We start from the raw sequence: 13,381 nt of genomic DNA on the forward strand, positions 1-13,381 counted from the left end.
ATATATCCACATCATTTTCCCCCAAAATGCCATCTATTTTGTGAAGTGCACCAGTCCCTCCTGCAGCAAAGCACCCCCACAACATGATGCTGCCACCCCCGTGCTTCACGGTAGGGATGGTGTTCTTCGGCTTGCAAGCATCCCCCTTTTTCCTCCAAACATAACGGTGGTGATTATGGCCAAACAGTTCTATTTTTGTTTCATCAGACCAGAGGACATTTCTCCAAAAAGTACGATCTTTGTCCCCATGTGCAGTTGCAAACCGTGGTCTGTTTTTTTACGGCGGTTTTGGAACAGTGGCTTTTTCCTTGCTGAGCGGCCTTTCAGGTTATGTCAATATAGGACTCGTTTTACTGTGGATATAGATACTTTTGTACCTGTATCCTCCAGCATCTTCACAAGGTCCTTTGCTGTTGTTCTGGGATTGATTTGAACTTTTCGCATCAAAGCACGTTCATCTCTAGGAGACAGAACGTGTCTCCTTCCTGAGGGGTATGACGGCTGCGTGGTCCCATGGTGTTTATACTTGCGTACTATTGTTTGTACAGATGAACGTGGTACCTTCAGGCGTTTGGAAATTTCTCCCAAGGATGAACCAGACTTGTGGAGGTCTACCATTTTTTTCTGATGTCTTGGCTGATTTCTTTTGATTTTCCCATAATGTCAAGCAAAGAGGCACTGAGTTTGAAGGTAGGCCTTGAAATACATCCACAGGTACACCTCCAATTGACTCAAATTATGTCAGTTAGCCTAGCAGAAGCTTCTAAAGCCATGACATAATTTTCTGGAGTTTTCCAAGCTGTTTAAAGGCACAGTCAACTAAGTGTATGTAACCTTCTGACCCACTGGAATTGTGATACAGTGAATTATAAGTGAAATAATCTGTCTGTAAACAATTGTTGGACAAATTACTTGTGTCATGCACAAAGTAGATGTCCTAACCGACTTGCCAAAACTATAGTTTGTTAACTAGAAATTTGTAGAGTGGTTGAAAAACGAGTTTTAATGACTCCAACCTGCATGTAAACTTCCGACTTCCAACTATATGTATGTGTATATATATAATAATAATAATAATAATAATAATAATAATATACACTGCTCAAAAAAATAAAGGGAACACTTAAACAACACAATGTAACTCCAAGTCAATCACACTTCTGTGAAATCAAACTGTCCACTTAGGAAGCAACACTGAGTAACAATAAATTTCACATGCTGTTGTGCAAATGGAATAGACAACAGTTGGAAATTATAGGCAATTAGCAAGACACCCCCAATAAAGGAGTGGTTCTGCAGGTGGTGACCACAGACCACTTCTCAGTTCCTATGCTTCCTGGCTGATGTTTTGGTCACTTTTGAATGCTGGCGGTGCTTTCACTCTAGTGGTAGCATGAGACGGAGTCTACAACCCACACAAGTGGCTCAGGTAGTGCAGCTCATCCAGGATGGCACATCAATGCGAGCTGTGGCAAGAAGGTTTGCTGTGTCTGTCAGCGTAGTGTCCAGAGCATGGAGGCGCTACCAGGAGACAGGCCAGTACATCAGGAGACGTGGAGGAGGCCGTAGGAGGGCAACAACCCAGCAGCAGGACCGCTACCTCCGCTTTTGTGCAAGGAGGAGCAGGAGGAGCACTGCCAGAGCCCTGCAAAATGACCTCCAGCAGGCCACAAATGTGCATGTGTCTGCTCAAACGGTCAGACACAGACTCCATGAGGGTGGTATGAGGGCCCGACGTCCACAGGTGGGGGTTGTGCTTACAGCCCAACACCGTGCATTCGCCACTGGCGCCCTGTGCTCTTCACAGATGAAAGCAGGTTCACACTGTCATGTGACAGAGTCTGGAGACGCCATGGAGAACGTTCTGCTGCCTGCAACATCCTCCAGCATGACCGGTTTGGCGGTGGGTCAGTCATGGTGTGGGGTGGCATTTCTTTGGGGGGCCGCACAGCCCTCCATGTGCTCGCCAGAGGTAGCCTGACTGCCATTAGGTACCGAGATGAGATCCTCAGACCCCTTGTGAGACCATATGCTGGTGCGGTTGGCCCTGGGTTCCTCCTAATGCAAGACAATGCTAGACCTCATGTGGCTGGAGTGTGTCAGCAGTTCCTGGAAGAGGAAGGCATTGATGCTATGGACTGGCCCGCCCATTCCCCAGACATGAATCCAATTGAGCACATCTGGGACATCATGTCTCGCTCCATCCACCAACGCCACGTTGCACCACAGATTGTCCAGGAGTTGGCGGATGCTTTAGTCCAGGTCTGGGAGGAGATCCCTCAGGAGACCATCCGCCACCTCATCAGGAGCATGCCCAGGCATTGTAGGGAGGTCATACAGGCGCGTGGAGGCCACACACACTACTGAGCCTCATTTTGACTTGTTTTAAGGACATTACATCAAAGTTGGATCAGCCTGTAGTGTGGTTTTCCACTTCAATTTTGAGTGTGACTCCAAATCCAGACCTCCATGGGTTGATAAGTTTTATTTCCATTGATAATTTTTGTGTGATTTTGTTGTCAGCACATTCAACTATGTAAAGAAAAAAGTTTTTAATAAGAATATTTCATTCATTCAGATCTAGGATGTGTTATTTTAGTGTTCCCTTTATTTTTTTGAGCAGTGTATATATATATACACACACATAAACATACAAACAATTTTTTGGGAATATATATTTATTATTCCCGCAAACCCTACCACCCCTCCCCCAATTGGAGTAAACTAATAAACAATAACACTACCTTCAGTTTATACATATTATACACATTTTACAGACACAATCCATTTTACAATAGTTATATTTAGTTTGTTTTCAGTCCTTCCTCTATTTCTGTTGTCCATCCAGTTTGATTTCTAACATCTCTGAACCTATATGAGTGACAGTTGAATGATTTCAGCCTAGATGTTCTCCAGTAGTCTTCCCTTTAGGCTTGTCTCTAGCTGTGTTATTGACCTGTGTTTTTCCTTCTCTCCTGCAGTTTTATTTATCCTGTTGGAGGGGGCCTGGGACCGCCACGAGGTGAGTCATCCTACACTCTACAATCCAAATGGCTCCCTATTTAGTGCAGTACTTTTGACCAGTTGTGCACTAAATAGGGAATAGTGTGCCATTTGTGTCGCGTCCTGTCAGTCAGCGCTACTTTTCTAAATCTCCCCGGGCACTTCACTCTCCTATGTGCCCTGGTTTCTTGAGAAGTTTTTGAATTCAATAAATAGACCTAACCAATAACTCATATTGATGTTTATCTATCAGAGTGAAGTCAGTTCAGATGTGCATTGTGCACTATCAACAACAACATCAGTCAAATACAATACATAGGGCCTAGGCTTATGTCCTATCTGTTCCTGATAGTTTATTAGGTAAACAAACACACCCTTGTGGCTGTGTTGGGGGTCGTTAGATGTTTCAGCAAATACGCATCAGAATGCATGCAGCACTTTGTTTGGATGAGCCATAACCCATTATTCAGCCTGGTTGGGGGGTTATATGGTAAATCATGTGGAGGCTCCAGGAGGACTGTCAGCCAGAGCATCTGCGCAAACAAACACACTCTAGTTCTATTCCCCAGTACTCCTCTGTTTTACTCTGAGCTGTCACAGCACTCCACTCACACAGGCAAAACAGATTGGGTTGTTGCTGAGCTTCTGTTTACTCTTCACTGTCCAGGAAATGTGCTTGCAATAATAATTCACTGCACAATGCTCATCTAGCCTATGTCTGGGGGAGTTCCAATAGCACACTCCAGTCCAGTTGGGCCAACTCTACTTATATAGTACATGTTCACACTTTAATGACTACAGGTTATCTTTACGGTTTGCAACAACCCTTTGTCAGTATAGCCAGTGCAGAGCTTATGATTGACTGGACATTTGTTGTGTGTTTTTGTCCAGGTATGATGCCCATGCAGCAACAGCAGCAACAACAGGGATTCCCTGGTATGGTTCAAGTCCAAATGCAGCCCAACATGCAAGGAATGATGGGAATGAACTTCGGAGGCCAGATGCCTCCTGGTGCCATGCCTATGCAGGTGGGTTGTGTGTGTGTACGAGTGTGTGTATTTGAAGGCAATGGCCACAACATATTCCTCTCATTACTCTAGAGCACGAAACTCATTCAACTGAGGGCCGAGTGTCTGCGGGTTTTCACTCCTCCCTTGTACTTGATTGATTAATTAAGTTCACTAATTAGGAAAGAACTCCCCTCACCTGGTTGTCTAGGTCTTAATTGAAAGAAAAAAACAAAAACCTGCAGATACTCGGCCCTCCGTGGAATGAGTTTGACCCCCCTACTCTAGAGTGAAAGGTACTCTGTTTTACATTACTGGCAATGTGGTTCTCTGAGGTTTTAAATAAGCCAAAAGAAGAAGGGCAAGACCATCTCTCCTGTAATGCTGCTCTTTATAAGAGAGCAGACTGCCTCAAGCTACCTCTCTCATTCAGGCTAGACATTTAGAAGAAGGAGCCATTTGCAGGGCATTGCTTCATCCTTACCAAATCCTCTGCCTTTATCTCTGTCTCTTTGCTATTTCTTTTATCAAATGACAACTTTTCCTCCATTCACTGCTGCCATGTTAGGACATCTCTGCATTGCATAGTGTTAATAGCACACATTATTCCCAGTCTAAGTGGTTGTAGTTATGCAGTGATTGCTGTATGACAACCACTTTAGAAATGCATTGGTTTCCTGCTACTGCTGGGATAATATTGAATGAAAGGAATGTTATGATTGCTAACGAGACCTCCGCTTTGTGTGTGTGTGTGTGTGTGTGTGTGTGTGTGTGTGTGTGTGTGTGTGTGTGTGTGTGTGTGTTCGTTCGTTCTATGCAGGGTGGGATGGCCATGGGAATGCAGGCCCCTGGGATGCAGTTCATGGGCCAGCCACAGTTCATGAGCATGAGGGGCCCCGGGCCCCAGTACACTGCCGACATGCAGAAACAGATGGCCGAGGAACACCAGTAAGAGCCTTTCTGTCTCTGTCTGTCTTGCTCTCCCTTACTCGCTCTCTCTCTCTTTCCCCTCTCTGTTTTTCTCTACATGTTGTTCTGTCTGTCTATGTGATCAGTGTGTGTTAGCTGTATGCTCTCTATGTGTTGTTGTGTAGGAAGCGTCTGGAGCAGCAGCAGCGGATGCTGGAGGAGGACAGGAAGAGGAGGCAGTTTGAGGAGCAGAAACAGAAGCTGAGGCTGCTGAGCAGCGTCAAACCCAAGGTGAGCCACATCATCATCATGCCTGGCTACTGCCTCAGTACTGCCCTCGTTCGGTCCTAGTTCCCACAGTGTGATAAAGACACATGGGGTGCAATGTAGGACGCATCCATGCTGTCAGTCTAGGCACATTCCCCTCCTGAGCCCTGCTTTGTCCCATTCACAGGGACAGATGGGGGCGAGTCGGGACGACGCGCTGGAGGCCATCAAAGGCAACCTGGACGGGTTCAGCAGAGACGCCAAGATGCACCCCACGCCATCCTCACACCCCAAGAAGCCAGGTACACCCATCAGTACAGTCATTGTCCTTCACTCTGTGTTTCCTCCTTATCTGTCCTCCAGGAGTCAGGACACAGCTCCACTCCCCTGCTGCCTGACTGAACAGCCTCCCCTGAGAATGATAAGGCTGCCTCTGGGGTGTAGGCACACAGACAGACAGATGAGACAGACAGGCTGGTGACAGCCAGACTATGTGACAGCAGCTGTTGCAATGGACAGAGCAGTCTGTATCTGCCTCTGTCTCTCACAAAGATTATTTCATACTTAGGAGACCAACATAATCTTCTGTTTTTCTGTCACGTTTCACTTTGTTTTAAATCTTCAACTTGACCTACTGTGTCTCACTGTCATTACCTTGTGCGTTACAGAAAGTTGTCTATTAGCAAACATCAAACTAACCACCTTATTTATTTAGTATTAACTGATCTGACATCCTTAGTTCATACTAACTATGGACATTATCATATTTATTATTTCATATGATAAACATATTCAAAAATAATTTTCTTAAAAATGCGTGATACATTTTCTGATCCTGCACAAACTAGCCTTTGTTTCACTACTATAGCACTGTGCACCGTGTACACCTCCTGTCATCGTAGCCTGTGTTGTCTTGTTCTGCCATTATCATTATTTCTCAATTTTTACAGACTCATCGCCATCCCACTCTTCTGTCACCTCTCACTCCCTCCCCCCTGCTTTCCCCGATGACGAGTTTAGTGACTTTATGCAGGGTCCCTTAGATGCCTCTTCCTCCTTCCCCCCCTCCTCCCAGGCCCATCCCCATTCTTTAGACCCAGGTCCTGGTCAGAGACCCTCCTCTGCCCCCTTCCCCCAGTCCCTCCCTGCCTCTATGTCCATTCTTACTGCCACCCAACACTCTACTGTCAACTCCAGCTCCCCATCTGCATTTCAAGGTAACTGTTTTTTGTTCACATCAACCTCTTAAGTCAGTGTTTAGTGTTCATAAGCAACCAATAACACAGTTTGGAAATTGTGACCAGTGCTGCTGATGCGACAATAAGCCGTACCGCATCGTGGTGTTGAAGACTCTCTAGCGTCAGACTCGGTTTGTAGTCAGTTTACTGTGTGTAAGCATACAGACGGCACGACAGATGGTCAGATCGCTTCAGCCTTTAAGATAACGCACACTACAAAGTAAACCGTGTGAGTGCTGTACCCAACAACCAGTTCTGCCTCCATTAAAATCAGTACTAACATTTAGTAGAATACTCCCAGTAACACGTGACTGTCACTGCTCACTCTGGCTGGCAGAGGCCCTGATAAGCCAGTTATAGTGAGGAAGAGATGGAAAACTCTGACAGACAGTAAACACATCAGGAGGACAGGAGACAGAGCTGGTACTTGTCTCCCATCTGTCATGAGCCAATTAGATGGCGCAAACCTGCTCTAGCACAGGGGTGTCAAACATACGGCTGGATCCGGCCTGCGAGGGGGTCCAATCCTGTCCGCGGGTGGTCATTTTTAAATGACTAAAACCATATAGAAACTGCAGAAATGATAATGGACCTATATTCCTACAGTTTCTTGACTGTTTCCAGCTCGCTTATAATCCCATGAATGATAGCTAAATAGACACGGACCATCGAAAATTCCAACCAATTTTCAGTGCGGCCCTCCGGACCTCGCTGAAGACCGAATGCGGCCTCTGGGGCAAAATGAGTTTGACACCTCTGCTCTAGCTCTTTGATATGCTGCCAGTGCCACCGACCTGGAAAGTGATAGCCTAGTCTATCAGTAGCATTCAATAAGTAGCCAGTAGCTCCACCTAGGTGCAAAAGTTGAACATATTTGTCATGTAATGTGTGAAGCTGCTGAAGCACTACATTTCTACACTCTTAAAGTGTCCCTGAGTTGAGATTTGCACACTGACTGGCAGCTGTAAAGTAATGATGGACAGTTCCTGTTAAATCCAAATTCGCTCTACCCTCATTACTGAGGAAGGGCCAATAGAACTAAGAAACAGGCATTATGAATGGTTGTGATATCAATCAGCTGTGTTCCTCCTCACCCACCTCTCTAGGCCCGTCCCTGGAAGAGAAACTGTTCTCCTCGTGTGATTTAACGGCTGAAAAGAAGGCCCAGGTTAGCTTTAAGTCCCAGAGGACCCTGGCCCCTAACCGAGCTACAGTCTCAGCCCAGTTTCATTCCTGCACCAAGGCCCGGAACTGGGCTGAGGCTCCTGGGGACCTGAGTTCTGCTTTCACTATAGAAACACCACAACCAGAGGCACCAGCACCGGGGCCCACAGCCCCCTCACCAACAGCCGACCCCCCTCCTCCCCAAACCAGTAGTGACAGTGGTGAGAAAAGAAACAATTTATTAACAGTCTCTTTCTCTGCCTTCGATCACTGCAGAATTAACACACAATCAGCGCGGAGCATGGGGCCTGTTTTTTCAAGCTAATGGTCGAATGCCCCCGATTCCTCTCTTATTTTGCAGCAAACACTTCAACGTTGACTAATAAGACTTCAGATAATGCGATTTTACTGTCTATACCCCTGATGCTTCTCTTGATTGTCCTATCTGTAATGGAAATCATACTAACCAACCCTAAAAGTTCTTGATGTCATTCATCCTGTTTTGTTGGGTAACTGCTTCGGGACTCTCCTATATAGCTGAGGAATCTTTCTGCCTGGCCCCTATTCCCTAAATAGAGCTCTGTAGGGAATAGGTGTCATTTGACACCGTTAGAGAGAGACTGACGCATGCTGCTGACTGCTTGGGTTTAACACGGATGAGATGCTACGCTTGGATTGACCCGTACCTACTGGAGTCCCGTGGGTCTAGAGCTGGTGCCTCAGTCGGATTCTGCATGCCGCTCTGCCACTCAGCCACTCTGCCTTTCTGCTGCTCTGCCACTTAGCCGCTCTGCGTTTCTGCTGCTCTGCCACTCAGCCACTCTGCGTTTCTGCTGCTCTGCCACTCAGCCGCCCTGCGTTTCTGCTGCTCAGCCGCCCTGCGTTTCTGCTGCTCTGCCACTCAGCCGCTCTGCGTTTCTGCTGCTCTGCCACTCAGCCGCCCTGCGTTTCTGCTGCTCTGCCACTCAGCCGCCCTGCGTTTCTGCTGCTCAGCCGCCCTGCGTTTCTGCTGCTCAGCCGCCCTGCGTTTCTGCTGCCCTGCCACTCAGCCACCCTGCCACTCAGCCTTTCTGCAGCTCAGCCTTTCTGCCGCTCTGCCACTCAGCCGCCCTGCCTTTCTGCTGCTCTGACGCCCTGCCTTTCTGCTGCTCTGACGCCCTGCCTTTCTGCTGCTCTGACGCCCTGCCTTTCTGCTGCTCTGACGCCCTGCCTTTCTGCTGCTCTGACGCCCTGCCTTTCTGCTGCTCTGACGCCCTGCCTTTCTGCTGCTCTGACGCCCTGCCTTTCTGCTGCTCTGACGCCCTGCCTTTCTGCTGCTCTGACGCCCTGCCTTTCTGCTGCTCTGACGCCCTGCCTTTCTGCTGCTCTGACGCCCTGCCTTTCTGCTGCTCTGACGCCCTGCCTTTCTGCTGCTCTGACGCCCTGCCTTTCTGCTGCTCTGACGCCCTGCCTTTCTGCTGCTCTGACGCCCTGCCTTTCTGCTGCTCTGACGCTCTGCCTTTCTGCTGCTCTGACGCCCTGCCTTTCTGCTGCTCTGACGCCCTGCCTTTCTGCTGCTCTGACGCTCTGCCTTTCTGCTGCTCTGACGCCCTGCCTTTCTGCTGCTCTGACGCCCTGCCTTTCTGCTGCTCTGACGCCCTGCCTTTCTGCTGCTCTGACGCCCTGCCTTTCTGCTGCTCTGACGCCCTGCCTTTCTGCTGCTCTGACGCTCTGCCTTTCTGCTGCTTTGCCACTCAGCCTTTCTGCCGCTCAGCCTTTCTCCCACTCAGCCACTCTGCCACTCAGCCACTCTGCTGCTCTGAAACTCTGCTACTATCTATTTGCTCTGTTTGTCTTTCTCCTCAGTTGCTCGCTGTCTGTCCCAGGGAAATGTGGAGGTTACTCATCATAGAGGTCTGATGAGAGGATTTGCTGCTTGAGTCAACATTTGTCATTTCAACGTACTAGTCTGAGGCTTCCATTGAGGCATCTTCCTCTCCAAATGCACCTTGTTAAGTGTATTTTAGGAGCTGCTTTTACACCTGCTGTAACACTAACTCCACCCTAGTACAGTAATGAAAAAATTACCTCATGGTTGCACAGAAGATTTAGATCAATGTTAGTATGAATTGAAAAGAGAGGCTCATTTATTTGTTTGACAACCCAAATCCAACCCTATCTTCCCTCTCAGGAGCTGTTGGAGTAGTTGGTTCTGGTTCAAGGACAGATGAATAGTTGTATGAAGCACCAGGAAGTTTAGGATGTGGCATCCCAAATGGCACCCGATTCCCGTTATAGTGCACTACTTTTGACCAGATCCATATGGGCTCTGGTCAAAGGTAATGCACTAGGGTGCCATTTGGGATGCATCCTTAGTGAATCAGTGCAGAGCAGCGTTACACTTCTACTCAGATCTCTAGACAGGTGGAGAATACTATACAGGCAGGCTCTGGTCTGGTGAGATGCTGAGCAGAGCAGGTCGTACACCCAGCCCTAAGTCTCTGCTTCAGCTCCTAACCTAACTGTCCCTGTGTTGCTGACAGCAGGTGTTGGTGGTTACCCTCAACAAGAGCACATCCAGCCCATGGTACCAGGCTGGCTCTACAACGACAGCCTCATCCCAGGTAAACGCCTACGTTTTGGAACAGGTTTCTACCAATGATGTATTATGGTCTATCGTATCTACTCAATCAGAGAAAACTTCCAAGTTCTACACAGTCTTTCTGTAATATGTTTGACCTGTTGCTATGCCTTCTCTTTCTCCCTTCCAGAGATGTTCAAAAAGGTCCTGCAGTTCACCATGACTCCGGGGGGCATCGACACAGCCAAGCTCTACCCCATCCTGATGTCATCAGGCCTGCCCAGGGAAGCACTGGGCCAGATCTGGGCCTCAGCCAATCGCACCACGCCTGGCATGCTGACCAAGGAGGAGCTCTACACAGTCCTGGCTCTGATTGGTGTGGCACAGGTAGGCATTTGCATCACCTTATGTTTTTTTAAAGGGTCTGAGTTATTAACAACAGAAAGATTTGAGGGTTTTTTCTGTCAGTGGGGACATAAGACCATCCTTCACTGTGATCTTTTCTTCATGTGAAGTAAAGGACAGTCCCTAATATTATGTTTCATTGCACCTTACTTCACTTCAGTAGTTAGGCTTACTGCATGCTATGACGTGTGCAGTTGAGACATGCTATGACGTGTGCAGTTGAGACATGCTATGACGTGTGCAAAAGGAGACTGATAGTGAGTGACTGTGCTGAATCTATGATCTGGGAGGGTGGTGGTGGTGGTGTGACTGAGCTCAGGCAGCCAGGTGAAGGTGACTGAATCTCCTCCCAGCCTAGTGTGACAGCAGACCTCTTATCTCCCCCGGCCTGGCCCGGCCCTGCCTCTCACCAGCACCCCTGGGAGACTGACAATCCCAGGCACCTCACAACTCACTCTGCATGCCACTGCCACAGCAAGAATAATAACACTTATTTAGTTATGTAAATGTAAGAGCCTTGAGGGAGTGCCGCCATGAGCTGCATCCTTTGTAGAGTGATGAAAAGGTTTGAGAAGCCGGCGCCAGTGGAGGCTGTTAAAATGGAACTTGACTTTAATTAATTATTTATTTCAGCAAAACATCTGTCTGGCTCCTGCTGGATGGAATAGAATGTTAATAGATGATTGGGAAGGATGAAAGATAAATCACAATGTTCCAGCATCACTGCTTTATAATAACGATGCACTCATACTGACAGTATTGTCTGTTCAATATATGATGACGGTGCCTTTGCGATGTTTAATGCCCCCGTTTAAGTAACTTTCTAAATGTCTAACATATGAAAATCCACATTAACGCATTAAGCAGTCACTCAACTTGGACTTTCAGTGATTTCACACTAACAGTCCATTATTCTGGAGACACAGCCTCATCTGAACCTGACCACTGATCCCTGTTGATCCCGCCCCTGTAGAGTGGTCTTCCAGCCATGAATGTGGAGATCCTGAGCCAGTTCCCCTCTCCCCCGGTGCCCAACCTGCCTGCCCTGGCCATGGCTATGGCCCCTGTCATCCAGCACCAACACCAGCAGCCCATGATGACTCAGCCCCCTGTCCCTGTGTCCATGGCCATGCCTACACCAGCACCAGCAGTCATGGGCAGGGCTCCTCCTGCTGCTCCTTTACCCTCCGCCCAACCACCCACCAACTTCATCACCAACTTCCCACAGGTAACACATCCAGCCAATGGGCCAACCAAGCCTCTCCATAGTACATACAGATACATGTGGTTTCATTTCACATTATGTATAATAGTATGTTTAATTTATGCCATTTAGTAGACGCTTTTATCCAAAGCGACTTAGAGTAGTGTGTGCCTTCATTCTGTGCTGTTTACTTTGGTCACTCATGTGTCCATCGTCTTGGTGGTGTGTTTAGGGGAAAGCAGACGATGATGACTTCCAGGACTTCCAGGAGGCCCCCAGGGCAGGAGGAGGGGATCAGTCCTTCACTGAATTCCAGGGGGAAACCTTCCCCACCACCACATCCTCTCTGCACCAGAACAGGTACAGTGCTGACTGACTGACTGGAGTGACTGACTGACTGGAGTGACTGACTGACTGACTGGAGTGACTGACTGACTGACTGGAGTGACTTACTGACTGACTGGAGTGACTGACTGACTGGCGTGACTGACTGACTGGAGTGACTGACTGACTGGAGTGACTGACTGACTGACTGGAGTGACTGACTGACTGACTGGAGTGACTTACTGACTGACTGGAGTGACTGACTGACTGGAGTGACTGACTGACTGACTGGAGTGACTTACTGACTGACTGGAGTGACTGACTGACTGGAGTGAGTGACTGACTGACTGCCTTCCTTCCTTCCTTCCTTCCTTCCTTCCTTCCTTCAGTGGCTGGATCAGTGTTTGGTATTACTTTAAATCAGATTACACATTCTGTATGGAAGTAAAGCTGAATGCTACATGTTATACAGGTGTTGTGGGTAACAAGTACATGGTCACTTAGTTGCTTGTAGTAGTTTTTCCAGCATAACAATTGCACCTCGCCATCTCTTAATGAATCCATATCAATGGACAGTAGAGTTGCTTTATATTACTTTTCAAACCCTGCGTGGGGAGTCTGTCTCTCATTGTTTCCTCCTGCGTATCTCCAATCCCCCGGTTTCAGATCCCTTTCTAATTTAAAGGAAGCCCCATGCTGAATCTTCAGCCAGTCAGGATAGACAGGTGTACTCTGACAGCAGCAGTACAGTGGCTCTGAGATGATGTTCAGTGGAAGGCTTCAGGAGAGATCCCTCATTCCCTCCAGGCTTTTGATTCCCGGGTCTTATCTACAGTCCAGTATGGTGTACAACTGCAGTGGAATTTCACCATTGTATGTGTCCAATCAGCTCAGGCAGCTTAAGGGGATTAAGGTAGAGGAGATGGGCGCAGCATTGACCCCCAGAGTGTGTCCCCAATCGCACCCTATTCCCAGACTCCCCTGTGGACTGAGCATGGTGTGTTGTCTGTCTGCAGTGCTCCTGCCATTCTGACTCCGGTCTCTGGCTCCTCCTCGTCATCCTCTGATAAGTATGCTGTCTTCAAGCAGCTCTCTGTGGAGGAGCCTCCAGAGCCCACTCAGCCTGCCGCAGGTACACACTCAACTGGCCCTACAACACGCGCACACACACACACACACACACACACCTCAACAACTAATCACTACTGATACACATCCTCCACCACAACTAACAGATGTGTAGAAAATAGAAGACATTTCTGATGATGTTTATCGTAGAATACTTGCCTAATAGTATTTG

General features: G+C 47.9%; 1 protein-coding gene across 8 annotated transcripts in view; it reads left to right on the plus strand.

The window, feature by feature from the left end:
- LOC129822207 (synergin gamma-like) overlaps nt 1-13,381 on the plus strand; it is a 47,591-nt gene that overhangs the window by 11,477 nt on the left and 22,733 nt on the right. For 3 of the 8 annotated variants that reach the window (XM_055880287.1, XM_055880289.1, XM_055880290.1), the window contains exons 2-13: nt 2,982-3,022; nt 3,895-4,031; nt 4,831-4,958; nt 5,105-5,210; nt 5,374-5,488; nt 6,137-6,403; nt 7,531-7,809; nt 10,111-10,191; nt 10,339-10,535; nt 11,527-11,781; nt 11,990-12,117; nt 13,098-13,213. In XM_055880287.1, the coding sequence (XP_055736262.1) occupies nt 2,982-3,022; nt 3,895-4,031; nt 4,831-4,958; nt 5,105-5,210; nt 5,374-5,488; nt 6,137-6,403; nt 7,531-7,809; nt 10,111-10,191; nt 10,339-10,535; nt 11,527-11,781; nt 11,990-12,117; nt 13,098-13,213 (1,850 nt within the window). The remainder of the gene's footprint in view (nt 1-2,981; nt 3,023-3,894; nt 4,032-4,830; nt 4,959-5,104; nt 5,211-5,373; nt 5,489-6,136; nt 6,404-7,530; nt 7,810-10,110; nt 10,192-10,338; nt 10,536-11,526; nt 11,782-11,989; nt 12,118-13,097; nt 13,214-13,381) is intronic. The other 5 variants (XM_055880293.1, XM_055880294.1, XM_055880288.1 and 2 more) reach the window with 4 other exon arrangements.

The sequence above is a fragment of the Salvelinus fontinalis genome, chromosome 24 (assembly GCF_029448725.1).
Source record: "Salvelinus fontinalis isolate EN_2023a chromosome 24, ASM2944872v1, whole genome shotgun sequence".
NCBI classification, from domain to species: Eukaryota; Metazoa; Chordata; class Actinopteri; order Salmoniformes; family Salmonidae; genus Salvelinus; species Salvelinus fontinalis.